This window comes from Dendrobates tinctorius, unplaced genomic scaffold (assembly GCF_039654945.1).
Source record: "Dendrobates tinctorius isolate UK_male_01 unplaced genomic scaffold, ASM3965494v1 ptg000011l, whole genome shotgun sequence".
Classification (NCBI taxonomy): Eukaryota; Metazoa; Chordata; class Amphibia; order Anura; family Dendrobatidae; genus Dendrobates; species Dendrobates tinctorius.
Window position 1 is genome coordinate 68605544 of NW_027361679.1, and position 27737 is coordinate 68633280.

Consider the following 27737-nt stretch of genomic DNA (forward strand, 5'->3'; position numbering starts at 1 on the left):
CTGACCTGAGCTTGACAACTGCATAAAAATGTATGACGCCGTCATGCTCAGGTGAGAAGAAGTGCCAGGTCAGTCTGTGCAGTTCAGGCCAGTTCGTACACTGGGGGGCCAGTCTGTACAGTGCGGGCCAGTCTGTACAGTGCGGGCCAGTCTGTACAGTGCGGGCCAGTCTGTACAGTGCGGGCCAGTCTGTACAGTGCGGGCCAGTCTGTACAGTGCGGGCGATCATTGCACGAGTTATATGGCAGTCTGTCTCTACCCTAACTGGAAGTTTTTCTCTTCTATGAATGATAATGTGGAGCTTTAGGCAAGTCCAATGAAAGGACTAATTTGTCTACAAGCTCACTTGCCACCTCTATTAAAGGTGCTAAGTGTGCTGAAATCAGTGGCAATACAGATGTTAGTTTAGAGATTATTAATTAGCTTGCAAGCCCTTTTAGAGATAAAAAAAATCAAGACTCCCTCAGCAGGAAGAAAGCAAAGGACTGCAGTAATTCAAACCTTCAACTTCTGTGTTGCATTACCAAGTGAATGGTTTGATTTGACATGAGGATGTACAGCAGATCAGTAGATCAATGGAGTTAAGTTTTAAAGAGAACTACTGTAAACTTATTTTTATATCAACAGTACACGCGAAGATGAGAAACTTCGTAATATATCTTATAAATAAGGAAAAGAGCATTTTTTTCTAATAAAAGTCACCTCTCCCAATGCACCGATGATTCGCGCTATAAAACTCCTCAAATCTATCTTAACTGTGCGAGTCATATTATAGCTGCTGCCTATAAACTTCTATGGAAAGAGGAAGGGAGGACACAAGCAGAAAGACATGAAAAGAAACTGCTGCTTCTAGTAACTAGAGCCTGAATTGGTGAAGACCCACTAAAAAGCAAGCTACAAGTTATATAATGGTCATACATAGTGTTATTCCTCAAATACACACAAGTCAATGACAGTGAACCTTTAAAACACTGTGGGGAAAGTGATAAGTGAGAGCCTGTCACCACGAAAATAAAATGCAATCCAATCTGCAGTCAGCATGTTATAGAGCAGAAGGAGGTGAGAAGATTGGTATATCAATTTATGAGAAAATATTCAGTATAACCGGTTTTTTCATCATTCTGAGATGTTTGGTCCAATGGCCGGTCCTATCAGTGACTTGTATATAAGACAGCTTTCTTGTATAAGAGTGCATACCGAGACAGCTGTCAGTCACTGATAGGACTGCCCATTGGACCAAACATCCTAGAAAGAGCAGAGGTTTAAATGGTTAAACACAGGTTATATTGAATATTTTCTCACTAAGCTATATATTAATAGTCTCATCTCCCTTGGGTCTTTACCATGCTGCCTGCAGATTGGACTGCTTTATAGTGGTGATAGGTTCCCTTTTAAATGATCATACATGAAACAAGGAACCCGTAACAGCCTATCAGGTTGCGGCTTTTATTTTACATAGGGCTTCTATAAAAATATGCAGCAAAATCTGATTCGAAATTTTCTTTAGTAAATCCGTGGTATTACGCAGACTCACCACATATGGATGCTGAGGTGGGATATGTTGCTGCTGGTATAGGGAGTGCATCAAATATTGCTGCTGGAGAAATTGCTGCTGAAATGCCTGCTGACACTGCACACAACAAAGACACTGGTGTTCAGTGCACAATCATTCATTTACCGTATATACCATGGAAATGAATGAAACTCACATTTGCTACATTTTTACAACGAACATAAGGACATTATCTGTAAAATGTTCCATCACTTGATGCATATTTCCATTTAATAATAGACAAAAGCGCTGCTAAAAGTATTGAACTTTGCCTGGTAAACAATGAAGGGAATACAACCTTTTTTCAAAACCTCGGGGTCCTTGTAAATACCTAAGAGGCCGAGAGTTGGCCACTAAAATCTAATATTAATGATCTATTCTGAGAATAAGCAATCAACTGTAAATATAATTACGGAAAAGGGTTATTCCCATTTTTACTTGTTTTAAAACTCGTTTTATTGAGCTCACAGCTTAAGGATACAGAACAATAAAACACAATAAACTTACACTTGTTATTAAGCTGGCTTAAAAACAAACATAATATTAATCATTGCTTCCTTCAATAACAGTCTTATCAGTAGAACACAGGCTGGTGTAAATGGTAACCTATATTCTGACAATGAGAATCTGACCCTTCTACAGATTTTCATCATTCAAAACCAGAGGACCACAGGCGTTTAAGTAAAATATGATCTTTATTGACATGTACAAAAGTTAAAAAATAGCACATATATAGACAATGCATTTAGATAAGACACCAGAAAGCCAGGAAATTAATTATGACGCCATAAAAAGGTCCTGTGCCTACATCCATTACACTTCCCCTCGAGAAAGCTAACAGGGGTTAGTGAAACGCGCATCGGGGTGTCCCGGGACGTGGCGACCGTGCTTTTCAATGTGAGTACTCACTCCTTGCCTTTTACCCCGCTCCTCCTTTTTGCTCACTTGTTGATATTTCCATGGGGTTGCTTATACTCTAAGCGGGGCAATAGAGGCTATATGGCTAGCCAGGTCCTATTCCATGCGCCATGGGGATTTTTTCTCACAATGTGACTTTACTGTTTAACTCTTTGTAGTTATGGGGGATGGTAATTTGGGGTAAGTCACTTTGGCTATTACTTCTGGTCAGCTTGGTGTCACATATTTCCTGGCTTTCTGGTGTCTTATCTAAATGTATTGTCTATATATGTGCTATTTTTTAACTTTTGTACATGTCAACAAAGATCATATTTTACTTAAACTCCTGTGGTCCTCTGGTTTTGATTCAACTTCACAGTGGAGTGGTTTAGTGCACTTATAGGGTGTGTATCCACCTGGTGCTTTAGTTACTATGAGTCTGGTTTTTGCCTTACTAATAAGATTTTCATCATTCTAGTATTAGCCATGTAATCTGCACATGTAGGTCGAGCTAATGGAATGCAGTAAATGCTGCTTCCTAATACAATTATGTCAGATCATCACAGATTATAATATATATATATATATATATATATATATATATATATATATATATATATATACATACACACACACACACACACATACACCTCTGGCAAAAATTAAAAGACCACTGCAAAATGTTCAGTTTGTCTGATTTTTCTCTTTATAGGTATACTAGCTGAAGGGCCCGGCGCTGCCTGGGCATAGTAACTAACTACGGTTAATTATAACAAATTATAATGATGATGTCTATAATATATATATATATATATCTCTCTGAGTGTATAGCCCCGCTCACTCCGCATAGCCACATTCACGATAATATCCCATATCATTTCGTCAAGAGGGGCCTGAGGTCAGAGCCAGAGCACTGAGTGGATTTCCCCTGACTTCCATACCAATGATCACTTTAATAAAGCTTGGGGTGAGAATCAGAGCGCTGAGGGATTTACCCTAACCTCCATACAGGAGATCCCTTTAAGAGAGGCCTGAGGTCAGTACCAAAGCGCAGAGTGAATTTGCCCTCACTTCCATACTGGGGATCCCTTTAAGAGAGGCCTGGGGTCAGAACCAGAGTGCTGAGTGGAATTGCCCTAACTTCCATACCGGGGATCCATTTAAGAGAGGCCTGGTGTCAGAACCAGAGCGCTGAGTGGATTTTCCCTGACTTGCATACCAATGATCCCTTTAATAGAATCCTGGGGTCAGATTCAGAGTGCTGAGGGATTTGCCCTAACTTCCATACAGGAGATCCCTTTAAGAGAGCCTGGGGTCAGTACCAGAGCATTTGAAAGCAATTGCCCTGACTTCTATACTGGGGATCCCTTTAAGAGAGCTTGGAGTCAGAACCAGAATGCTGAGTGAAATTGCCCTAACTTCCATACCAATGATCCCTTTAATAGAAGCCTGGGGACAGAATCAGAGCGCTGAGGGATTAGCCCTAACTTCCATACCGGAGATCCCTTTAAGAGAGGCCTGGAGTCAGTACCAAAGTGCTGGATGGATTTGCCCTGACTTCCATACCAATGATCCCTTTAAGAGAGGCCTTGGGTCAGTATCAGAGCGCTGGATGGATTTGCCCTGACTTCCATACCAATGATCCCTTTAAGAGGGAAGATGTACCTATAGGATGGAGGATGTGTGATGTGTATATAGGCACAGCAGGGGGGGATTCATTTCTGTCATGTGCTCTCTGCTGCTTTTTGGGGGGCAGACAATGGTTGGGAGCTTATATTTCCAGGAATGCTAGATTTCTCCCACCATGTCAGTGTCTGCTCAGGTGTTTTCTGGAGAGGGAAAACTGTTGCTCATAGCAACCAATCACAGATCAGCTTCTTTTAAACAGCTCTGGTGAAATGAAAGATGCTTAGTGATCGGTTGCAAGGAAAACTGTTGATCATAGCAACCAATCACAGCTCATCTACTTTTACACAGCTCTGGTGAAATGAAAGATGCTTCATGATTGGTTGGTGATACACACATACATTCAGTTTTATATATAGAGATTTTTGAGTTCCGTATATAATCGAATATAAGCCGAGATTTTCAGCCCGTTTTTTTGGGGCTGAAAGTCCCCCTCTCGGCTTATATTCGAGTCATATACACCGGGGGGTCGGAGGGGGGGGCGGGGGTGTCAGGTCATACTTACCTGTCCTGACGCTGTCTCTTGAGCCCCCAGCTTCTCCGCGCTCTCTCTTCCTGCCTTCAGCGGTCACGTGGTACCGCTCATTAAAACTCATGAATATGCACATAATCATGAGTTTTAATGAGCGGTATCACAAGACCGCTGAATGCAGGAAGAGAGAGCGCGGAGAAGCTGGGGACTCAAGCCACAGCGTCAGGACGGGTAAGTATAGCGATACTCACCTGTCCTGCGTCCATGGCTGCTTGCTGCTGTCTGTCATCGGTCAGTGACTTCAGACAGCAGAGGGAGCGGTGACGTGATTAGTGCGTGCCGCGCCCCCTGCAGTCTGAACGTCATTGACCGGTGACGTGGCAGATAGTGGTGAGCAGCCATGGACGCAGGACAGGTGAGTATCTGACACCCAGCGACGGAGAGGTGAGTATGTCATTTTTTTTATTTTTACATGCAGCAGCAGCACATGGGGGGAATAATCTAAGGAGCTTCTTATGGGGGCAGTATATGGGGGAACAATCTATGGAGCTTCTTATGGGGGCAGCATATGGGGGAACAATATGTAGCTTCTTATGGGGGCAGAATATGGGGGAACAATATGGAGCTTCTTATGGGGGCAGCATATGGGGGAATAATCTATGGAGCTTCTTATGGGGCAGTATATGGGGGAACAATCTATGGAGCTTCTTATGGGGGCAGCATATGGGGGAATAATCTATGGAGCTTCTTATGGGGGCAGTATATGGAGCGAACAATCTATGGAGCTTCTTATGGGGGCAGTATATGGGGGGAACAATCTATGGAGCTTCTTCTGGGGACACCGTATGGGGGAATAATCTCTGGAGCATTTCCCACCCTAGGCTTATACTCGAGTCAATAAGTTTACCCAGTTTTTTGTGGCAAAATTAGGGGGGTCGGCTTATACTCGAGTATATACGGTAAAATGTAAATTGCTCTTTTAGTCTATGAACAACTGACACCATGTCTTCGAATATCCAAGCAATAAATTTTGTATTTATTTTCAGAAAATGAGAAATAGCCAAAATAACCAAAAATGCAGTGCTTGCAGACCTCAAGTAATGCTAAGAAAACAAGTTCATAATCATTTAGAAACAACAGTACTAATGTTTTAACTCAGAAAAAGTTCAGAAATCAATATTTTGTGGAATAACCATGATTTTTAAATCACAGCTTTCATGCGTCTCGGCATGCTTTCCCCCAGTCTTTCACAAGCTTTTGGGTGACCTTATGGCTCTCATGGTTCAAAAATTTAAGCAGTTCTTCTTTGTTTGATGACTTGTGACTATCCATCTTCCTCTTGATTACATTCCAGAGGTTTTCAATGGGGTTCAGGTCTGAAGATTGGGCTGGCCATGACAGGGATATGATGTGGTGGTCCTTCATCCACACAGTGATTGACCTACACTACCGTTCAAAAGTTTAGGGTCACCCAGAAATTTTCTTATTTTTGAAAGAAAAGGACATTTTTTCAAATGAAGCTAACATTAAATGATTCAGAAACACACTCTATACATTGTTAATGTGGTAAATGACTATTCTAGCTGCAAACATCAGGTTTGCAATGCAATATCTTCATAGGTGTATGTATAGAGGCCCATTTCCAACAACCATCACTCCAGTGTTCTTATGGTACTTTGTGTTTGCTAACTGTGTAAGAAGGCTAATGGATGGTTAGAATACCCTTGAAAACCCTTGTGCAAGTATGTTAGCACAGCTGAATACAGTTTGGCTGATTAGAGAAGCTATAAACTTGACCTTCCTTTGAGCTAGTTGAGAATCTGGAGTATTACATTTGTTGGTTCAATTAAACTCTCAAAATGGCCAGAAAAAAAGAACTTTCATGTGAAACTCGACAGTCTAGCCTTGTTTTCAGAAATGAAGGCTATTCCATGTGAGAAATTGCCAAGAAACTGAAGATTTCCTACAACAGTGTGTACTACTCCCATCAGAGAGCACAAACAGGCTCTAACCAGAGTAGAAAGAAGTGGGAGGCCCCGCTGCACAACTGAGCAACAAGACAAGTACATTAGAGTCTATAATTTGAGAAATCGACGCCTCACAGGTCCTCAACTGGCAGCTTCATTAAATAGTACACGCAAAACGCCAGTGTCAATGTCTACAGTGAAGAGGCGACTCCCGGATGCTGGCCTTCAGGACAGAGTGGCAAAGAAAAAGCCATATCTGAGACTGGCTAATGAAAGGAAAAGATTAATAGGGGCAAAAGAGAACAGACATTGGACAGAGGAAGAATGGAAAAAAGTTTTATGGGCAGACGAATCCAAGTTTGAGGTGTTTGAATCACACAGAAGAACATTTATGAGAAGTAGAACAACTGAAAAGGTGCTGTAAAAGTACCTGACGCCATCTGTCCAGCATGGTGGAGGTAATGTTATGGTCTGGGGTTGCTTTGGTGCTGGTAAAGTGGGAGATTTGTACAAGGTAATAGGGATTTTGAATAAGGAAGGCTACCACTCCATTTTGCAATGCCATGCCATACCGTGTGGACAGCGCTTGATTGGAGCCAATTTCATCCTACAACAGGATAATGACCCAAAGCACACCTCCAAATTATGCAAGAACTATTTAGGGAAGAAGCAGGCAGCTGGTATTCTATCTGTAATGGAGTGGCCAGCGCAGTCACCAGATATTAACCCCATTGAGCTGTTGTGGGAGTAGCTTGACCGTATGGTACGCAAAAAGTGCCCATCAAGCCAAACCAACTTGTGGGAGGGGTTTCTGGAAACATGGGGTGAAATTTCTCCAGATTACCTCAGCAAATTAACTGCTAGAATGCCAAAGGTCTGCAATGCTGTAATTGCTGCAAAGGGAGCATTATTTGACGAAAGCAAAGTTTGAAGGAGAAAATTATTATTTCAAATAAAAATCTTTTTTCGAACCTTGTCAATGTCTGGACTAGATTTTAAATTCATTTGGCAACTCATTTGATTAATAAAAGTATGAGTTTTCATGGAAAACACAAAATTGTCTGGGTGACCCCAAACTCTTGAATGGTAGTGTAGCTGTGTGCCATGGCGCATTGTCCTGCTGGAAAAACCAGCATCCCCAGATCATCACTGATCCTCCTCCAAATTTCACATTGGGTGCAAGACATTCATCAATGAGAAGCAAAGGAGAGCCAGGCTGAAGTTTGCCAAAGACCATAAGGATTGGACCATAGAGGACTGGAGTAAGGTAATCTTGCCTGATGAGTCTAATTTTCAGCTTTGCCCTGCACCTGGTCGTCTAATGGATAGACGGAGACCTGGAGAGGCGTACAAGCCACAGTGTCTTGCACCCACTGTGAAATTTGGTGGAGGATCGGTGATGATGTGGGGAAGCTTCAGCTAGGCTGGAATTGGGCAGGTTAATCTTTGCAAAGGACGTATGAATCAAGTCGCATACAAGATTATCCTGGAAAAACAGTTGATTTCTTCTGCTCAGGCAATGTTCCCCAATTCTGAGGACTGGCTATTCCATCAGGACAATGCACCATGCCACACAGCTAGGTCAATCAATGTGTGGATGAAGGACCACCACCTCAAACCCCTGTTATGGCCAGCCCAATCTCCAGACCTGAGCTCCATTGAAAACCTCTGGAATGTAATCAAGAGGAAGATGGATAGTCACAAGCCATCAAACAAAGAAGAACTGCATACATTATTGTACCAGGAGAGGCATAAGGTCACCCAAAAGCAGTGTGAAAGACTGGTGGAAAGCATGCCAAGACGTATGAAAGCTGTGAATAAAAATCATGGTTATTCTACAAAATATTGATTTCTGAACTCTTCCTGAGGTAAAACATTAGTATTGTTGTTTATAAATGATTATGAACTTGTTTTCTTTGCATTATTTGAGGTCTGCAAGCACTGCATTTTTGTTTTTTTGACTATTTCTCATTTTCTGAAAATAAATACAAAATTTAGTGCTTGGAAATTCGAAGACATGTTGTCAGTAGTTTATAGACTAAAAGAGCAATTTACATTTTACTCAAAAATATACCTATAAACAGAAAACTCAGGTAAAATGAAAATGTTGCAGTGGTCTCTTAATCTTTGCCAGAGAGATATACAGAGTGTTATATATATATACACACACACACACACACACACAGTATATATATATACATACACACACACATACAAATATACATAAGTACATACATGCACAATATATATATATATATACACACACACACAGACACACACAACAAAGCAGACCTGCTTTATGTAGGCATCCTGGTGCAGTTGCTGTGGCTGGAATTGATGCAGCTGCTGTAATCTCCAGTCTCCTGGCTGAAGCTGCTGTAAAACTCTGTGCTGCTGTGAGGACTGCTGACTATTTTCCTGACCCAACAGTGTGCTAGGCCCGTTGCCGGGTCGTGGAGTTGTATCTGTAGTTGCTGGAATGGGATATGATAAATGTTTGGTAATCAGTAATCATCTCTTTTATATATACATATATATATATAATCACGGCACTGATATAATTGTCCATTCTAGGATCATCATTTTCTCAGTGTCTGTATAAAGAAGAAATGCTCGTACCGCTGTGAATCTGCTGACTTGGGGCACTCTGCACGGTCATCTTAACAGGGGTTGCACCATTCTGAATATTAAGCACCTTTGACTGGGCTGCGTTGGAAAATGCCTTGGGTCTCTGTCTTGGAGCAATGGATGTTTCCGTGGGTCCAAGTGAATCAGTTATTCTGTGTCATGAAATGAGAAGACATTTTTTAAGTGACTCAATTGCCAATCATTTTTTATGTACTTATTTAATAAGAATATGCTGATGATACTTTACCGGAAACATTAAAGAACAAATAATACCGTTTTTCATATTTGTCAGGTATTTTAATTGTCTGCAGATCGTTGAGAGTCCAGGTCCTGAGAACCCCACCAATTGTTCAATGGACTTCTGAACAGCGCACAGCTTAGTAGATAGGAGCACGCAGAGAAGAATAGAGACTGAGTAGAGACCATAAGCTTGGTAGCTATGCGCTCTTATCTGAGCTGTGCACCATTTGGGGTCTGTTGAGCAATCGGTGGAGGTCTCAGGACTCAGACCTCACCGATCTGCAGGCAGTTAAAGTGCCTACTAAATATGGAAAAAAAAAACCGTTTAGTAACTCTTCCAATGAGTTGTACACTTTCAGAAAAAAAAATATTTTTAAATAAATATAAACCTTTTTGGCTAAAAATCATTTTTTTGCAGTTGGGTTTTATTAAAAAGCTTTGCACCAATTGACTTTTAAAGGTTCATTCTTTCCTGGAACATTCAACTTTGATGTGGTCTTTCACGACAGGAAACACTCTCTTTGGGGTTAAGGGCTTTTTTCATTGCTACATTATTATAAATATATAAATTTATATCCTCACTTTAGATACTTTGTTCAGAACAGATAGGGAAGGTACTGAACATAAGCAGTTCTACTGTTAAGTATATATTTGGAGGTATTTTCCAGTTTCCATGTACATAGTTCCTGAGTGCAACGAGCAATTTTTCTTTTGACCAATAAATAAAATGCATACTTATTTCTGAACACTAGGTGGTGGTGCAGGTCCTCTTTTAATATACCTAAAAAAAAAATCACTGTTTTCCCTGAGACTTGGAGAAGAGCACTAAGCTGAATGAGGCTATCCGGGTCTATTAGCATGTCTCTATATTTACTGGTCGTAAAAATGACACATAAAAACCTACAAGTATAGCAGCCAACTGTACGGCAAAGACGTGCCTATATTATCGCTTATACATACCACCAAACAGAAACAAACCTAGTTTTTATCTGAGTCTTTTTAGAGGCAGCCTCGCTTGCAGTCAGTGGTTCTGGAAGAGCTTGAGGGATTATAGAATTCTGCAAAACAATTCAAAAAAGATGATGTGTTCATCTATGGTGATTTACAATAGTTTTTAATGAAAAGTTAAATTCTGAGGCTTCAATTATCATGCAATGAGACAGGGTTAAGGGGGCTTTACACATAGCGATATCGCTAGCAATATCGCTAAAGCGTCACCGATTTTGTGATGCAGCAGCGATATTGCTAGCGATATCGCTATGTGTGATACTTACCTCCGACCGGCTCCCCCGCTGTCCATCGCTGATCGCGCGAGATCGTGCAGCTCCATTTCTCATCGGGTGCTTCCTGCTGGGCTTCCTGCTGGCGCCGACGAGCGACGTGTGGACGCGGGAGGACGTCAGGATCGCCGCGTTTGAAAGGTAAGTAACAAGCTCTGCTGCGTCGCTACGTCGCTGCTGAGACTGCCTGTTTGGCAGCTCACTAGCGACCATTTAGCGATGCACCAGCAATCCTGACCGGGCTGTATCGTGGTCGGGATCGCTGGTGCATCGCTAAATGTAAAGAGGCCTTTAGACGCCATCTTAATCTAGGTTCGAACTAGCTTCTTCTATCCTGTGCATCTACACTAAACTATTGCTCAGACACCGAGAGGGCTGCTAAAAAGGACAGTCCATAAAAGCTCATTAGGCCGGGGTCACACTTGCGAAAAACTTGCACGATTCTCGCGTCTCACTACCCGCTGGCACTCAGGACCGGAGCACTCAGCTGCATAGAAATACATGCAGCCGCAGTGCTGGGTATTGAGACGCGAGATTCGTGCGAGTTTCTTGCAAGTGTGACCCCGGGCTTAGAGTCAAAATAATGAGGGAGAGAAGGCCACAACGTATTCATTTCTGCTACAGAACTCTAATCTGGATATGCAGATGGTCTTGGAGAATGATTATAGTGTTTAATGTTATTGCACTTTATGTCTCCCGGTCACTTTCTGCTCCTATTTTATTCCTGCTACTCCCCTGAGTGTTGGGTTTTTGTTTTTTAAAAATCCCACATATGGATCTAAATATATGGCTTTTTATATTTAGTGCTGATTTTTATGGTCTTCACCAAGGGGGCCCACAGCGTACCAATACAGAGCAGCCAAAACACATGCCCCAGAAAATCCTGTGAGCAACACCTTCTTGGCAAAGACCATAAGTAACACTAAAAAAGAAATACTTAGAAAGTTTAAAAGTTTGAAAAAGAAATACTTAGGGGAACAGCGGGAATTAAAATAAGAGCAAACTCTGTCCACTATTGACTTTGTGACCATTACTCTTTAATCCCATAAAATGCGTCTTACGATGGTCAAATACTATAATGCAATATGATTACAAGTGCATTCCTACCAGGGACAGACACAGTTAAATTCCTTTGGAGTGGAAGAAAATGGGGTGACCTTACACTACATGTACAAATATAGCAAGCATCCAAAATAAGAGATGTGTGAGAATGAGAACTTCCCTTGGTCTTGCACAGGAATGTTCTGAGAAAGCATACATTTCTAGACCAGTGTTCTGTAAATCATGTAGAAACATAAACTCACATAGACATTGGGTACTGGACATTCTTTCTTGGCTAATTTGAAGGCAAAATGGGAAACCTGATAGATGTCAGGTCTTCGTTCCTGATCAGGTTCAAGCATATACCCTGAAAAACCAAAGTCAGGATTACTACAGAGGTGACAAGTCTAGTCAATTAAAATAATATGGTCCTCTGTAGGTCATAGCAAGTAATAGTAAAGAAAGGATTATGGCAAGGAAGCTGGAACAAAAAATGATAATTATGGTGAATAAGACATTGAATGTCCACTATTCGTTAGAAGAGATCCCTCTTATCCCAGGTAGAAAGGAGATCCAGTATACATGCTCCATCGCTGCTCCATTCAGTCCCTCTGCACTCTGCTTTTTCGGACAGCCTAGAATGAATGGAGCGACGGCCGGATTTAATCATCATTTTAACAGTGATAACACTTCATTTGGTAAGTACATTCTATTTAGCAATAATGCAGTTCAGAGCTCATGTATTCAGTGTTTGCATATATCTTGGCCCTTTTTTTTGTATGTTGTGCAGTCATTGAAGCTTGCACCTGTTCACACCATATGGAGTTGCTGGTCAGTTTTGTTTTTTTGCAGTTTACTATTGGAGGTTGTGACTGTCTCCTTTTCTGACTTTGCACTCCTCCCATCAGCCCATAAGTGCTTTTAATTAGTGCTGGTTCCTACCTACCCATTTAAATGTAAGCTTATAGCCTGGGAGAGGCATGTTTGATAAGTATTAGGTACCCATCAGAGAAAGGTCACCTAGTCATGGTTGATGGGCTCCCATAAATTGGCCAACTTATACGCCAAGAACCTTCATTTTTGTAAGTGCAATCTATTTAGCAATAATGTAGTTCAGATCTCATGTTGTCAGTGTCTGTATACATGGTGGCCCTTAAAAAAAAAAAAAAAACCAGCATCAATTTCTAAGTTCCATGGTGGTCAAACCCCCCATGCTATTAACCTAGCAGAAATGGGGTAATAGTGTAATTAACCTGCCTGGCCACAGCACTTAGCAGAACACTGCAGGGAGAAAATTAACTTTGAGGCTATGTGCCCACGCTAGCGTTTTTAAACGCTCAGGAAAAGGATCCCCTTTCCAGAAATCACGCATCTTTTTCCACGCGTTTTTTGCGCGATTTTGACGTGTTTTTGACGCGTTTTTTGACACGCGATTTCTGGGATCATTGGGGATGGCTAAAAACACTCAGCAATGCGGAAATTAATGAGCATGCTGCGTTTTTAGCCGCTAAGCGATTCCTGAGCGGTTAAAAACGCATGCATTGGCACAGAAAGCCAAAAACGCATGCTAATTAATTTGATGCATCTTTTAAGCGTTTCTGCAGCGTCTGAGCCGGCTCAAACGCTGCGGAAACGCTTAAAAAAACGCATCGTGTGCACACAGCCTAAACTCCCCCCCCCCTCCTTCCTGGTTCTACTTTTAGTCACGGGGGCACTGCTGGCACGGGTTCAGTCATCGCTCTGAGTACACAATACAGAGTGGCAACTGTAACTGTGCTGCTGGCACTGACTGACAGTAGACCCTAATGCCCAAGACAGTACCAGGGGCGCGGTGACTGTATTCTCAGATCGATGACTAATCAGCGCTGGCACTGCCCCTGTGACAAACCCGCACCCTGCTGGGGGAATAAAGTTCATTTTCTCCTAGCAGTGTTTGACTAAGTAAAGGTAAGTAACGCTATTAACCTGCAGATTAACCCCATATCTGCAGGTTAATAGCGTATTTTCTGGTGACAGGTTCCCTTTAATTAGCAGCAATCTACTCTTTTGTAAGGTCCGCATTCATTAGTATGGCCTAATCATTAGGATTACAGTAATGAGTCATTTTTAGTGGTTTGTGATGAACATTAAGGTTGCAGGCTTACGGTCAATAGTGAATGGCCTTTAAAGGGAATCTGTCACCCCTTTTTTCGAACATGAGCTGCCGACACCGACATCAGGGGCTTATCTACAGCATTCTGTAATGCTGTAGATAAGCCCCCGATGTAACCCGAAAGAGAAGAAAAAATAGTTAGGTTATAATCACCGGGGGGCGGTCGGGTCCGATGGGTGTCGCGGTCCGGTCCGGCGCCTCCCATCTTCATACGATGCGGTCCTCTTCTTTCCTTTCTGTCGTGGCTCCGGCACAGGCGCACTGCTCTGCCCTGCTGAGCAGAGCAGAATACTGCAGTGTGCAGGACCTCTCCCAGCGCCTGTTTTTTTGCCTTGTTTTTCATTTTTTTATGGTGTTCACTAAAGGGGTTAACTAGTGGGATAGTTTTATAGGTTGGGTTGTTGCAAAAGCAGTGATACCAAATATGTGTACTTTTATTGTTTATAATTTTTTCATTCAAATATTTATTTAGAGATACAATATTTTTTTATTATTTTTTAAAAATTTTTACAATTATTTTAAAAAAATGTTCTACTTTTTTCCAATTGAGAGTCCTCAGTGGTTGATACCTTTTAATGGCTAACTGAAAAGATGGTAACAAATTGCAAGCTTTCTTTTTTCCAACTTTTTTACTTTGTCCCACTATGGGACTAACATTTTTTGCAGGCTGATCTCTTCTACAGCATGGAGATGCAGCAGCATCCCCATGCTGTAGAAAATGTTAGCTCTGCACTGACAGAGAGACTTGCGGCTCATGCACTGGGCATGACAATGATTGGGACCCCGCGTCATGCCCCGGGGTCTCCATTCCAAAGGCATAGGGAATGTCAGCCCTCTGCCAGCTCCCGGAATGCTGTGCTCTCATTCCATCACAGCATTTTGGGGGTTAAAGTTCCTGTAGCGGTCTGTGACCGCTCCTGGCACTTAGTGTCAGAATCACGTGTGCATGGGCAATTGCGCAGATGTAATAATCCATCCCTGGTCAAATAGGCCCAGTTCACATGGACGGAATATTACGGCTGATGTCAGAAAAAGGTTAAAATTACTTTGCACCAAAAAAAAGCTGAATTCAATGATGCATCACTTAAATTACTGAATGCGGCGATTTTGACATAATCAAAGCCTTTAGATTTAGCATGAAGCAGAGCTGAGAAAGCTAACCCCGCCCTCACCATGCTCTGTATGCACAAATAGAGAGTAAAATGCTTACTTGCCGGACTAGTCAAGCAATGTTAATTTCTTAGTGATAAATCCTTCACAGTTAGTTAACAACAGCACAAACTTTGACAAGTAACACATCCCTGAAATCTGTGTTTCAGCCTCCATCTCCTGCGGTCTTCAGATTACATAGCAAAAACCTGTAGACAGAATCCCTTTAAACAACATTTATCAAGCTTGTTAAGGATTGTTTCTCAGGAGTCTAGTTGGTCCATCAGAGTACAGTTTATGTGCCAAACATCAGTGCTGTGACAAGTATGACTTTAGAGCTTTAAAGCGAATCTGTCAGCAGGCTTTTGCAACGTAATCTGAAAGCAGCATGATGCAGGGTCTGAGCGCCTGATTCCACTGATGTGTCACTTACTAGTTTATGTGTTGCTGCTTAAAGAACATTAGTGTTCTAACAGAAGGAGATTATCACTACAGAACTAGTTGTCTCCTGACTACTGGTCAACTGCGGCGTATAACCCTGCCCCCACCACTGATTACCAGCTTTCTGTCAATTTAGAGTACACAGAACGCTGCCAATCAGTGATGTGGGCGGGGTTACACAGAGCTCAGCATTCAGAGAACTGCTAAATATGCAGCAGAGAAAATAGGGAATGTATTAAAATGAAAGCAAGTACAGTCATGGCCAAAAGTTTTGAGAATGACACAAATATTAATTTTTACAAAGTCTACTGCTTCATTTTTTCTAATGGCAATTTGCATATACTCCAGAATGTTTTAAAGAGTGATCAGCTTAACAGCAATTACTTGCAAAGTCAATATTTGCCTAGAAAATGAACTTTATCCCCCAAAACACATTTCAACATCATTGCAGCCCTGTCTTAAAAGGACCAGGTAACATCGTTTCAGTGATTGCTCCATTAACACAGGTGTGGATGTTGATGAGGACAGGGCTGGAGATCAATCTGTCATGATTAAGTAAGAATGACACCACTGGACACCTTAAAAGGAGGCTGGTGCTTGGCATCATTGTTTCTCTTCTGTTAACCATGGTTATCTCTAAAGAAACACGTGCAGTCATCATTGCACTGCACAAAAATGGCCTAACAGGGAAGAGTATCGCAGCTAGAAAGATTGCACCTCAGTCAACAATCTATCGCATCATCAAGAACTTCAAGGAGAGAGGTTCCCTTGTTGCCAAAAAGGCTCCAGGGCGCCCAAGAAAGACCAGCAAGCGCCAGGACCGTCTCTTAAAAGTGTTTCAGCTGCGGGATCAGGCTACCAGCAGTGCAGAGCTTGCTCAGGAATGGCAGCAGGCAGGTGTGAGTGCATCTGCACGCGCTGTGAGGCGGAGACTCTTGGAGCAAGGCCTGGTCTCAAGGAGGGCAGCAAAGAAGCCACTTCTCTCCAGGAAAAACATCATGGACAGACTGATATTCTGCGAGAGGTACAGGGAGTGGACTGCTGAGGACTGGGGTAAAGTCATTTTCTCTGATGAATCCCCTTTTCAATTGTTTGGGACATCTGGAAAACGGCTTATTCGGAGAAGACCAGGTGAGCGCTACCACCAGTCTTGTCTCATGCCAACTGTCAAGCATCCTGAAACCATTCATGTGTGGGGTGGCTTCTCAGCCAAGGGAATGGGCTCTCTCTCAGTCTTGCCTAAAAACACAGCCATGAATAAAGAATGGTACCAGATTGTCCTCCAAGAGCAACTTCTCCCAACCGTCCAAGAGCAGTTTGGCGATCAACAATGCCTTTTTCAACATGATGGAGCACCTTGCCATAAAGCAAAGGTGATAACTAAATGGCTCAGGGAACAAAACAGAGATTTTGGGACCATGGCCTGGAAACTCCCCAGATCTTAATCCCATTGAGAACTTGTGGTCAATCATCAAGAGACGGGTGGACAAACAAAAACCTTCAAATTCAGACAAAATAAAAGCATTGATTTTGTAAGAATGGACTGCTATCAGTCAGGATTTGATCCAGAAGTTGATTGAGAGCATGCCAGGGAGAATTGCTGAGGTCCTGAAGAAGGGTCAACACTGCAAATATTGACTTGCTGCATTAACTCATTCTGTCAATATAACCTTTTGCTACTAATAATATGATTGCAATTATATTTCTGTATGTGATAAAAACATCTGACAAACACACATAAAAACCAGAGGCCAGCAGATCATGTGAAAATATAATATTTGTGTCATTCTCAAAACTTTTGGCCATGACTGTAGATCAGAAAGTGACATCACTGGAATCAGGGTCTTAGTCTCTACATCATGTTGCTCTTAGATTACACAACAAAACCTGATGTCAGATTCACTTTAATAAACCCTTATAATCAGATTTTCAGGCCTCAACTATATTACAGAACAGTCAGGAGCATTAATTTCAGACATTTGCAGAACTATTTCCTGTTTACATAGCATACATTCTCCTTCCCCTTTTTTCCCTCATTCCCTTGATGCTGAAATGACACATCCAGCTTCTGATATAGTTAACATGCCATTTTTAACACAATTTCACAGCAGAAATGACCAAAGTACAAAAGTCTTTCCTTTCCTTCATACTTGTGTTCCTGGCTTTGGATGAACTAAAACTGCATCAAAACATCTGTGTGATTCTAGTTTAAGAATAGGAAGAGTAAACTACAATGGAACCATAGTGTTTGATACCGGCAGAAGAGATTTTCCGTAAGCTGGTTTCATAGGTCCTAAATTCACACTGCAAATATAGAAAGCCATGTCCACATTGGCAAAACCCAATATCTTGATCACAGGCATACACGAGGCTGTTAAGTTTGGATCAGAAGGCCTTGGACACTTTGGATATAGTGGTCCTTACTTGGACTATGAATGTCGGACCTGTGACACCAGCTTTGCAGTGTGTACGGTAATTCACATTGTACTTTAGAATTAGAAAAATTAACAACACAGACTTACTAATTAAACAATGCAACCTGTGGTCGTATCTAGAATTGTCTGGTATGGTGAAACTCCCATCACAGATAGCAACTTGACTTTCTCCAAACGGAAGGGTGAAAAAGCAAAGCTTGTATAATAAGCAGCCCAGGGCCTGGAAAACAATGTAAAATATAATGATTCCCAATAAGTGACATACAATTTGACAAATTACTACCAGTTTAAACAGATAGTGTTGCGATACAAAATAAAATACAGAACATTTCTAGAGGGCTGAGAATTAAGTGGGCAGCTTGGTATAAAGACTACCAAATCTTATTCTTAAAGGGAATCTTTCACCAGGTTTTTGCAGGTCAGAGAGCAACATAATGCAGGAAATGAGACCCTGATTCCAGTGATGTATCACTTTCTGGTCTGCTCACTGTGCTTTTGATTAAATCACGGTTTTATCTGCAGGACTTCTGTAAAGGGGGTTTTACACATAGTGATATCGCTAGCAATATCGCTAAAACATCACTGATTTTGTGACGTTATAGCGATATTGCTAGCGATATCGCTATGTGTGATACTTACCTCCGACCGGCTGCCCCGCTGATCGCGCGAGATCGGGCGGCTCCATTTCTCGTCGTCTGCTTCCTGCTGGGCTTCCTGTTGTGTGAGACGAGCGATGCGTGGAGGCGGGTGGGAGGACGTCAGGATCGCTGTGTGTGAAAGGTGAGTATCGTGCGCTGCGTCGCTGCTGCATCGCTGTGAGATCTTCCTGTGTGGAAGCTCACTAGTGATCATTTAGCGATGCACCAGCGATCCTGACCGGGTCGGATCGCTGGTGCATCGCTAAATGTAAAAGGGCCTTTAGTCCTGGTGTACTTGTGCAGATTCCAACATGCAGCATCCAGATGTTACAGCATAGTAGATGGGAGTTCAAGAAATCCCATGCCACTATGCATGCACAGACGCTCACAGATCACTTGTGGAGACGGACATGCGGCACGTCTCTCCAGACCGCAGCATGCCAATTTATCTTGCGGAACAGCCACAAGAAAAATGTCACCCATACAATGTATTGGACGCGGTGAATCTGCACGGTTCAGTGATCACGGAGGATACACCTGCATTCAATATCTGGCAGCGCTTTGGACACTGCGGACATGTGCTGCGTCCAAAGCGCTGAAAATCACTGAACATCTGCACATACCCTCAAAGATGAGCTTTGTACATTCTTGTCCAGACCACTTACGGACAGCTTTCTGCCTATGCACAGTGTACACAGAAAGCTATCAATCAGTGGTGCTGTGGGGTTATACAGCGCTCGTGAATATGGAGGACTACATGGAAACAGGTTTACTAGTTTTCTAAGTGATATTCTTCAGCTTATAAAACACTGTTTATAACAGCAAGCAGCCCAGTTAGTGGCATATCGCTGGAATCAGGATCTCTTCCCGCACTTTGTGCTGCTATCAACTGAGATAGTGAAAAGCTGGTGACAAAGTCTCCTTAAGTAGAATTACAATTTATAGCCTCGCTCCACCAAATGTGGGAGAATGTAAAATCTATACTACAAGCAATGCGTAATAGTCAAACTGTTGAGGGTGGGAAAAAAAGGAATGTTTATGCACAACATTTACACCTTTATTTCCCCTAATACCAATGTGTTGTAAAAAATGAAAAAAGTACACATTGTTGCTGATAATATCCATGTGTAAAAATATTTCTAAAGGAAATGCCCTCCAAATGTATATATGTATATAGATACGATCCTCAAAGAGATTGTCCGGTCTCAGAAGAAAAGTCTACAATCACGCCAACTGCAGATTGGTAAATTGTGAGGCACACACTGTTAGAATTCCCTTGCGTTTCCTGTGCGGGTGGGTGGGTGGGTGGTTCTGTGATTTGTGTACTTGAGGTCATGTGTCAACTAAACTCCAGCACTGGGTGAGACTAGTCGGAATATCGCATACATGCAGTCACACGGGGATCACTGGTGAATTTTCACAGTTGGCAGTCTGCAGTCATTTGGAGTGGCTGCAGACTTTTCTTCAGAGACCATCCCTTTAAGTAGATATGTTTTCATACATTAAATATACAGCTGGGACACTATTGCAAAAGGATCAAAAAGTAGTAATGAAGAGGCTGTGCACTTTTCAATTTGAATCGTTCATGTTTAAAAATCACTGTTCCAGTGCTGCTTCTCTGTCTGTACAAGGGTGCAGGGGTGACACCACAGCTACAAGTGACTGGCTGCAGCGGTCACAAGCTGTAGACTGGAAGTCACTGCAGAAAGTCCAGGGGGAGCAGGAAAAAGGGCAGATTTGGAGCAGTGGTGGTGAAGTAATGCAAATGCCGATAAGATTCTGCAGTTTGTCATATTCATTCAGCAGCAGGCAAGTTTTGTGAGTTTTGACGCCAACATAAGAAAAACTAGTCTGCTTTGTAATCAGAGTTTCAATTCACTGCAATGGTCCTTGGTTGAGCTCGGTGTGGATGAACTGAAACCATGACCTCAACTCCTGGAGATGATCCATGTTTTTATGGACCTTGTTTTGTGCACAGGGCAGAGGCGGACATACGATTGGTGCAACCTGTGGAGCCGCACAGGGGCCCAAAAGGAAAGGGGGCCCATTTCTACCTCCGAAGCAGGTGGAACTGTGCATTATGAGGAGAGAATGGGTAGCAATGGGCCCATACACTGCTCTTGCACAGGGTCCTCTTACGACTGTGTCCATTATTGACACACGGCACAGTTATAATAGAACAGAAAAACGCCTTCCCAAGAATAATGCCACAAAGTTGGAAGCATACATTTTTCTTAAATGTATTTGACTGCTGTAACATTGACATTCGCTTTCAGTTCTAATCCACAGTGGTTCACCCACCAAATTTAGATTAGGCCCTATGAATTCCAGTAGGGCACCCGCCAAACTCACATTCCTCCATGAGACTGTCAGACAAGTGAAATAAACAATTTTGTGCTGCTCTAGAAACCAGTGGTAGAGTGTTTTATACCACTCCAGGTGGCTCAGTGGTTAGCACAGTAACCTTGCAGCACTTAAATCCCGCCAAAGACAACATCTGGAAGGAGTTTATATGTCCTATCTGTGTTTGCATGGGTTTTCTCTGAATATTGCAAGTTCCACCTTCACTCCAAAGACACACTGATAGGTAATATAGATTGTGAGCCCCAATGGGGACAGCGATGATTAGGTCTCTAAAGCGCTGTGGAATATAATGGCGCTATAGAAGTGAAATAGGAAAAAATGGAGCAGAGACACCTTATGTTAGAACGTTCAAACCCATTTCCGGAAGCTCCTACAACACAATATTCATGTTGCTATCACTATCTGTGATTTTTATGCTCCTGCACTTGGCTCTGTGCCATGAGTGTGTGTGGTTTACTACTGTGTGGCAGGGCTGTAGTTTCCCCTAGATGCTCCCACATGACTAGAATAGTACTGAACAGTACTTATTTACAGCAGGTTTGGCTGAAAAACCGAAACTCAATAATTAGGAGGGTCCACATATTTTTTCCTATATAGTCTAACTTGCTGTTATTATTGATTATGGTCATCGTTATATGTATAGTTACAGCCTCCCGAGCTCAAACAGATTTTCAAGGCTAAATAAGGTGAATGTATGAGAGCAGTAACTGCTGAGGTCACAAGAGTTCCTTGTTTGGTGGACTATAAGCAAGTTTTAGGAACAGCCATTTAACAGCTGATCAATCTACAAGACAACAAGGAACCAGCCTTAGTGTTATTAAAGATGCTGGCAGAATCAGGAATCGGTCCAGCGGAATTGGAGAAAGCCGGGCCAGACTCACAAGCATCTTAAATCCAGCAATTACCATGTACGGGAAAGAACAAAAAACCCAAATAGACCTGATTTACGGCTATGTCATCTCTACAACTAAATTATATACAGCTCCGCCGATTCATTTCACAGGTCTACGCTTCCCAAAGTAGAGTCCGGAGCCATGTACAACATAAAAGGAAAGGAACATGACCTCTTGGTAATGTTTTCTTCATGCTGTCAATCTACTTTTTATCTGGATTGGCAGAGGGTCTGATGCTGGGAACCATTCTGCTTGACAGCAAAGGGCATTACACGATCACTGCACATTCGGCATAATAAACAGAAATTCATACTGCGGTGGCATCTGCAAAGGTTCACGGAGGAGTCAGAGTCCACCAAGGTCCTTTTACAAGAAGGAGCCATCTGATTATAACCTGCAGAGTTGTGCAGCATGCTCACTTTGTCACGAGTCAAGAAGAGGAGCGATTTATGGCAGCTCGCATTCTCACAATGTGCTGAGGACACAGATCTCCTCTAATGAACAAAGCTGTATACTTTGAAAATATTGCAGACATAGACCATGTATAAACCTATTCAATGACTACAACAGCCTGTTATCAGATTCCGCAAACTACAGAAATTATTAAATTCAGCTGTTTGACTTTGAAGAGGCTGGTATACTTATTCTGAAAATGTATTTCAGAACAGCTTTTTGAAAACAGTCAGTTCTAAAATTCACTTTTGATTAGTCCAGCGTTATACAGCCATTCTTACTTGGATTTTCAGAGCGAGTTCACTAGCCTCATCAGGTCAAAGGTCTACATACAGGTGCTTCTCACAAAATTAGAATATCATCAAAAAGTTAATTTATTTCAGTTCTTCAATACAAAAAGTGAAACTCATATTATATAGTCATTACAGAGTGATCTATTTCAAGTGCTTATTTCTGTTAATGCTGATGATTATGGCTTACAGCCAATGAGAACCCAAAAGTCATTATCTCAGTAAATTAGAATACTTTATAACACAAGCTTGAAAAATTATTTCAAAATCTGAAATGTTGGCCTACTGAAATGTATGTTCAGTAAATGCACTCAATACTTGGTCGGGGCTCCTTTTCCATCAATTACTGCATCAATGTGGCGTGGCATGGAGGCGATCAGCCTGTGGCACTGCTGAGGGGTTATGGAAGCCCAGGTTGCTTTGATAGCAGCATTCATCTCATCTGCATTGTTGGGACTGGTGTCTCTCATCTTTCTCTTTATAATGCCCCATAGATTCTCTATCGGGTAAAGGTCAGGCGACTTTGCTGGCCAATCGAGCACAGTAATACTGTTGTTTTTAAACCAGATATTGGTACTTTTGGCAGTGTGGACAGGTGCCAAGTCCTGCTGGAGAATGACATTTCCAACTCCAAAAAGCTTTTCAGCAGAAGAAAGCATGAAGTGCTCTAAAATATCCTGGTAGACGGCTGCACTGACATTGGTCTTGATAAAACACAACCTGGGCTTCCATAACACCTCAGCAGTGCCATCTATATGGGCATGTAGGACATAGAAAGTTGAATAGATTGATTGGTTGATATCTGCAATCCGATGTCTTATTTCCAAGAAATCCACTTTTTTTTTTAACCCCTTCACCACCTTGGGTTTTTCCGTTTTTTAGTTTCCATTTTTTGGACCCCTTCTTCCCAGAGTCATAACTTTTTTATTTTTCCGTCAATATAGCCACGTGAGAGATTGTTTTTTGAGGCACGTGTTGTACTTTTGAATGCCACCATTCGTTTTGCCATATAATGTATGAGAAATCAGGAAAAAAATTCAAAGTGCTGAGAAATTGCAAAAATAAGTGCAATTCCACAATTGTTTTTTGTTTTTTTTACCATGTTTACTTAATGATAAAACTGACCTGCCATTATAATTCTCCAGGTAAGTACGGGTTCATAGAAACCAAACATGTCTAGGTTCTTTTTTATTTAAGTGGTGAAAAAAAAATCCAAAGTTTTCATTTAAAAAAAAAAAAAAAAAAAAAAATCGTCATATTCCTAGACCCGTAGTCATTTTTCATGAACTGGGGCTGGGTGAGGGCTTACTTTTTGGCTGCCAGCTGACGTTTTTATTCATACAATTTCGGAGTAGTTCTTTTGATCGCTCATTATTGTATTTTAACCCCTTTCTGACAGCTGACGTACTATACCATCCATGTGCCTCGGCACAATTTAACCATGGACAGTATAGTACATCATAGCGATCGGCCACACACACTGGTGGTTTGCAGTCGATCGCTGCCAGATGTCAAGATGATTTTCACAGCTGAAACTCAGCTCTAAGTGCCAGGAGCGGTCATGGACCGCTCCCGGCAATTTAATCCCCAAAATGCTGACAGCCCCTCTGCCTTTGGATCAGAGACCCCGCAGCGTGACGCAGGATCCCGATCGCTGCCAAGGTAACCCGATGTCATCAAGACGACATCAGGGTTACCAGAGCTGAGAAACTTCCTGTCATGCGCAGTGCATGTCAGGAAGTCTCTCAGGTCAGTGTGCAGTAAGTGCAGCGCTGACAGCTTCTATAGCATGCAGATGCTGCTTCATCCGCATTCTATAGAAGCAATCAGAAGCATTAAAACAAATGTCCAAAATGCTGGTGGAGACTGAAGGAAGAGACTGGGAGCAGTACCTCCCTCATCTGTTGTTTGCGTACAGAGAGTTACCCCAAGGTGTCATGACTCTGTGAGCCAAAATATGAAAAAATAATAGCTCTCAAAATGTGGTGATGCAAAAACAATTTTTTGCAATAAAAAGAGTCTTTTAGCGTGTGACAGCTGCCAAACATAAAAACCCGTTATAAGGCCTCTTTCACACGTCCTGAAATTTCCGGTACCGGAGATGTCAGTGTGTGTGTGTGTGTGTGTGTGTGTGTGTGTGTGTGTGTGTGTGTGTGTGTGTGTGTGTGTAAGGCCGGGGTCAGACTAACCGACGCAAAATACGGTCCGTAGTTTACAGGCGTAATACGGATGAATGACCCCTAAACAGTGCTCCGTATGTCATCTGTAAGCAAGGTGTGGTCACGTATTTTGCGCATGTCAGCATCCGTATGTAATCCGTACGGCATCCGTATGCCGAGATTTTTCTCGCCGGCTTGCAAAATGGACATATAATGGAGCCCTATGACAGGTTTTATAACACAAACGAAAGAATAGATATAGACACATATATATATATGTCTTAATGACATATATATATATTTTCTATTTCACAGAGTTCTTCATAGCAGAATAGCCGCTAATTCAATTGCCGGCTTTTGTCAAATCATTCCCCAACCCGACATGTGTGGGCTCCCGCGGTAATTTGTCAATGCGGGAGCCCGCACATTTTTTTTACAACAAATTAACCCCTTAAATTAACACCTATACCTCCCAAATTTTACACATCAACCCTCATCTAATTACTAATGAATGACATACAAAATAAACATGAAATGAAATGGTTTACTGTATGTAAACCATGTGTCATTTCATGTCGGGTTGGGGAATGATTTGACAAAAGCCGGCAAATGAATTAGCGGCTATTCTGCTATGAAGAACTCTGTGAAATATAAATATATATATGTGTCTCAATGACATGTGTATATATATATATATATATATATATATATATATATATATATATTTTTTTTTTTTCTATGTGTCTATATCTATTCTTTCGTTTCTTTATTAAACCTGTCAGTGTGAGTTTACTGTACAGCGCACTGAATTGCCGGCTTTTCTAAAGGACACTGGGTGCGTATTTCTCGCAAGTCACATGTGTGGTCCGTGTGTAATGCGTATTTTTAGCGCACCCATAGACTTGCATTGGCGTACTACGGGCGTAGTACAATGACAATCGCAGCATGCTGCGATTGGCACGGACCGTAGAATACAGACGAGAAATATACGGCTGATGGGAGCTGCCCCATAGAGAATCATTTGTCCGTGTGTAATGCGTGCTTTTAACGCCTCTCACTCGTCCGTATTCCTCTCTAGTATGACCCCGGCCTAAGACTTACCGCACACGTGTGACATGTGTGTGTCGCATCAGTACCACATGGACGGGCGCCAGGGAAGAAGCGTTGCAGTAAATGCTGTTCCCCGGTGCCGGGTGCTGAACACGGCTCTCATCATTCTCCCCTGCTCTGCCGGAGATCGGCGCGAGCAGGGGAGAATGAGGAGTTACATTTAACCCCTTAATGACTGCCAATACATCTTTTAACGGTGGCAGTTAAGTGTACTTAAACCACAGCACCGATTTTTAACGGAGCTGAAGTTTAAGGTTATAGCGTCCCCCCAGCATCGAACATCATTCAGGATGGTTTTTACCGACCCAGGTGTTGCGATCGCCGTTATTAACAGTATAACAGCGACGGCAAAAAAGTCTGATTTTCCATTTAATTTCTCTCTCTTCTGATGTGATCGCAAAAAATAATAAAATGAAAAAAAATGTAGGGTTGGGGCAAAAGTTAGGGCTAGGGCTAAAGTTAGGGTTAGGGTTGGGTTTAAAGTTAGGGTTAGGGCTGGGGCTAGTGTTTGGATTACGGTTACGGTTGAGATTAGGGTTTGGTTTGGGATTAGGTTTGCGGTTAGGGTTATGGTTAAGTTTGGGATTAAAGTTAGGGGTGCGTTGGGGTTAGGGTTGGAGTTAGAATTGGGGGTTTCCACTGTTTAGGCACATCAAGGGCTCTCCAAACGCGACATGGCATCTGATCTTAATTCCAGCCAATTTTGCGTTGAAAAAGTAAAACGGCGCTCCTTCCCTTCCGAGCTCTGTCATGCACCCAAAGAGTGGTTTACCCCCACATATGGGGTATCAGCATACTCAGGACAAATTGCACAACAACTTTTGGCATCCAATTTCTCCTGTTACCCTTAGGAAAATAAAAATTGGGGGCGAAAAGATTTATTTTTGTGAAAAAAATATGATTTTATTATTTTTACGGCTCAAAGTTATGAACTTCTGTGAAGCACTTGGGGGTTTAAAGTGCTCACCACACATCTAGGTAAGTTCCTTAGGGGGTCTACTTTTCAAAATGGTGTCACTTGTGGGGGGCTTCCACTGTTTAGACACATCGGGGCTCTCCAAACACAATATGGCATTTAATTTCAATTCCAGCCAATTTTGCATTGAAAAGTCAAACGGCGCTCCTTCCCTTCCGAGCTCTGCCATGCGCCCAAACAGTGGTTTACCTGCATATATGGGGTATCAGCATACTCAGGACAAATTGTACAACAACTAAGAAGGTCCAATTTCTCCCTTACCCTTGATAAAATAATAAAAATTGGATCCGAAGTAAATTTTTTGTGAAAAAAAGTTAAATGTTCATTTTTTTTGTAACATTCCAAAAATTCCTGTGACGCACCTGAAGGGTTAATAAACTTCTTGAATGTGGTTTTGAGCACCTTCAGGGGTGCAGTTTCTAGAATGGTGTCACTTTTGGGTATTTTCTATCATATAGACCCCTCAAAGTGACTTCAAATGTGATGTGGGCCCTAAAAAAAAAATGGTGTTGTAAAAATGAGAAATCGCTGTTTAACTTTTAACCCTTATAACTTCCTAAAAAAAAAAATTTTGGTTCCAAAATTGTGCTGATGTAAAGTAAACATGTGGGAAATGTTACTTATTAAGTATTTTATGTGACATATCTCCGTGATTTAAGGGCATGAAAATTCAAAGTTGAAAAATTACGAAAATTTTCGCCAAATTTCCATTTTTTCACAAATAAACGCAAGTCATATCAAAGAAATTTTACCACTATCATGAAGTACAATATGTCACGAGAAAAGAGAGTCAGAATCATCGGGATCCATGGAAGCGTTCCAGAATTATTACCTCATAAAGGGACAGTGGTCAGAATTGTAAAAATTGGCCTGGTCATTAACATGCAAACCACCCTTGGGGGTAAAGGGGTTAA

The 27737-nt window shown here is 41.9% G+C and overlaps 1 protein-coding gene across 3 annotated transcripts in view; it reads right to left on the reverse strand.

Annotated features, from left to right (window-relative positions):
* The window catches only part of BMP2K (BMP2 inducible kinase), a 336621-nt gene that overhangs the window by 85135 nt on the left and 223749 nt on the right, over window positions 1-27737 (reverse strand). For all 3 annotated transcript variants that reach the window (XM_073543101.1, XM_073543092.1, XM_073543111.1), the window contains exons 7-12: window positions 18028-18160; window positions 12027-12130; window positions 10421-10500; window positions 9194-9354; window positions 8867-9048; window positions 1535-1630 (exon numbers count right to left, since the gene is read on the reverse strand). In XM_073543101.1, coding sequence (XP_073399202.1) covers window positions 1535-1630; window positions 8867-9048; window positions 9194-9354; window positions 10421-10500; window positions 12027-12130; window positions 18028-18160 — 756 coding nt within the window. The remainder of the gene's footprint in view (window positions 1-1534; window positions 1631-8866; window positions 9049-9193; window positions 9355-10420; window positions 10501-12026; window positions 12131-18027; window positions 18161-27737) is intronic.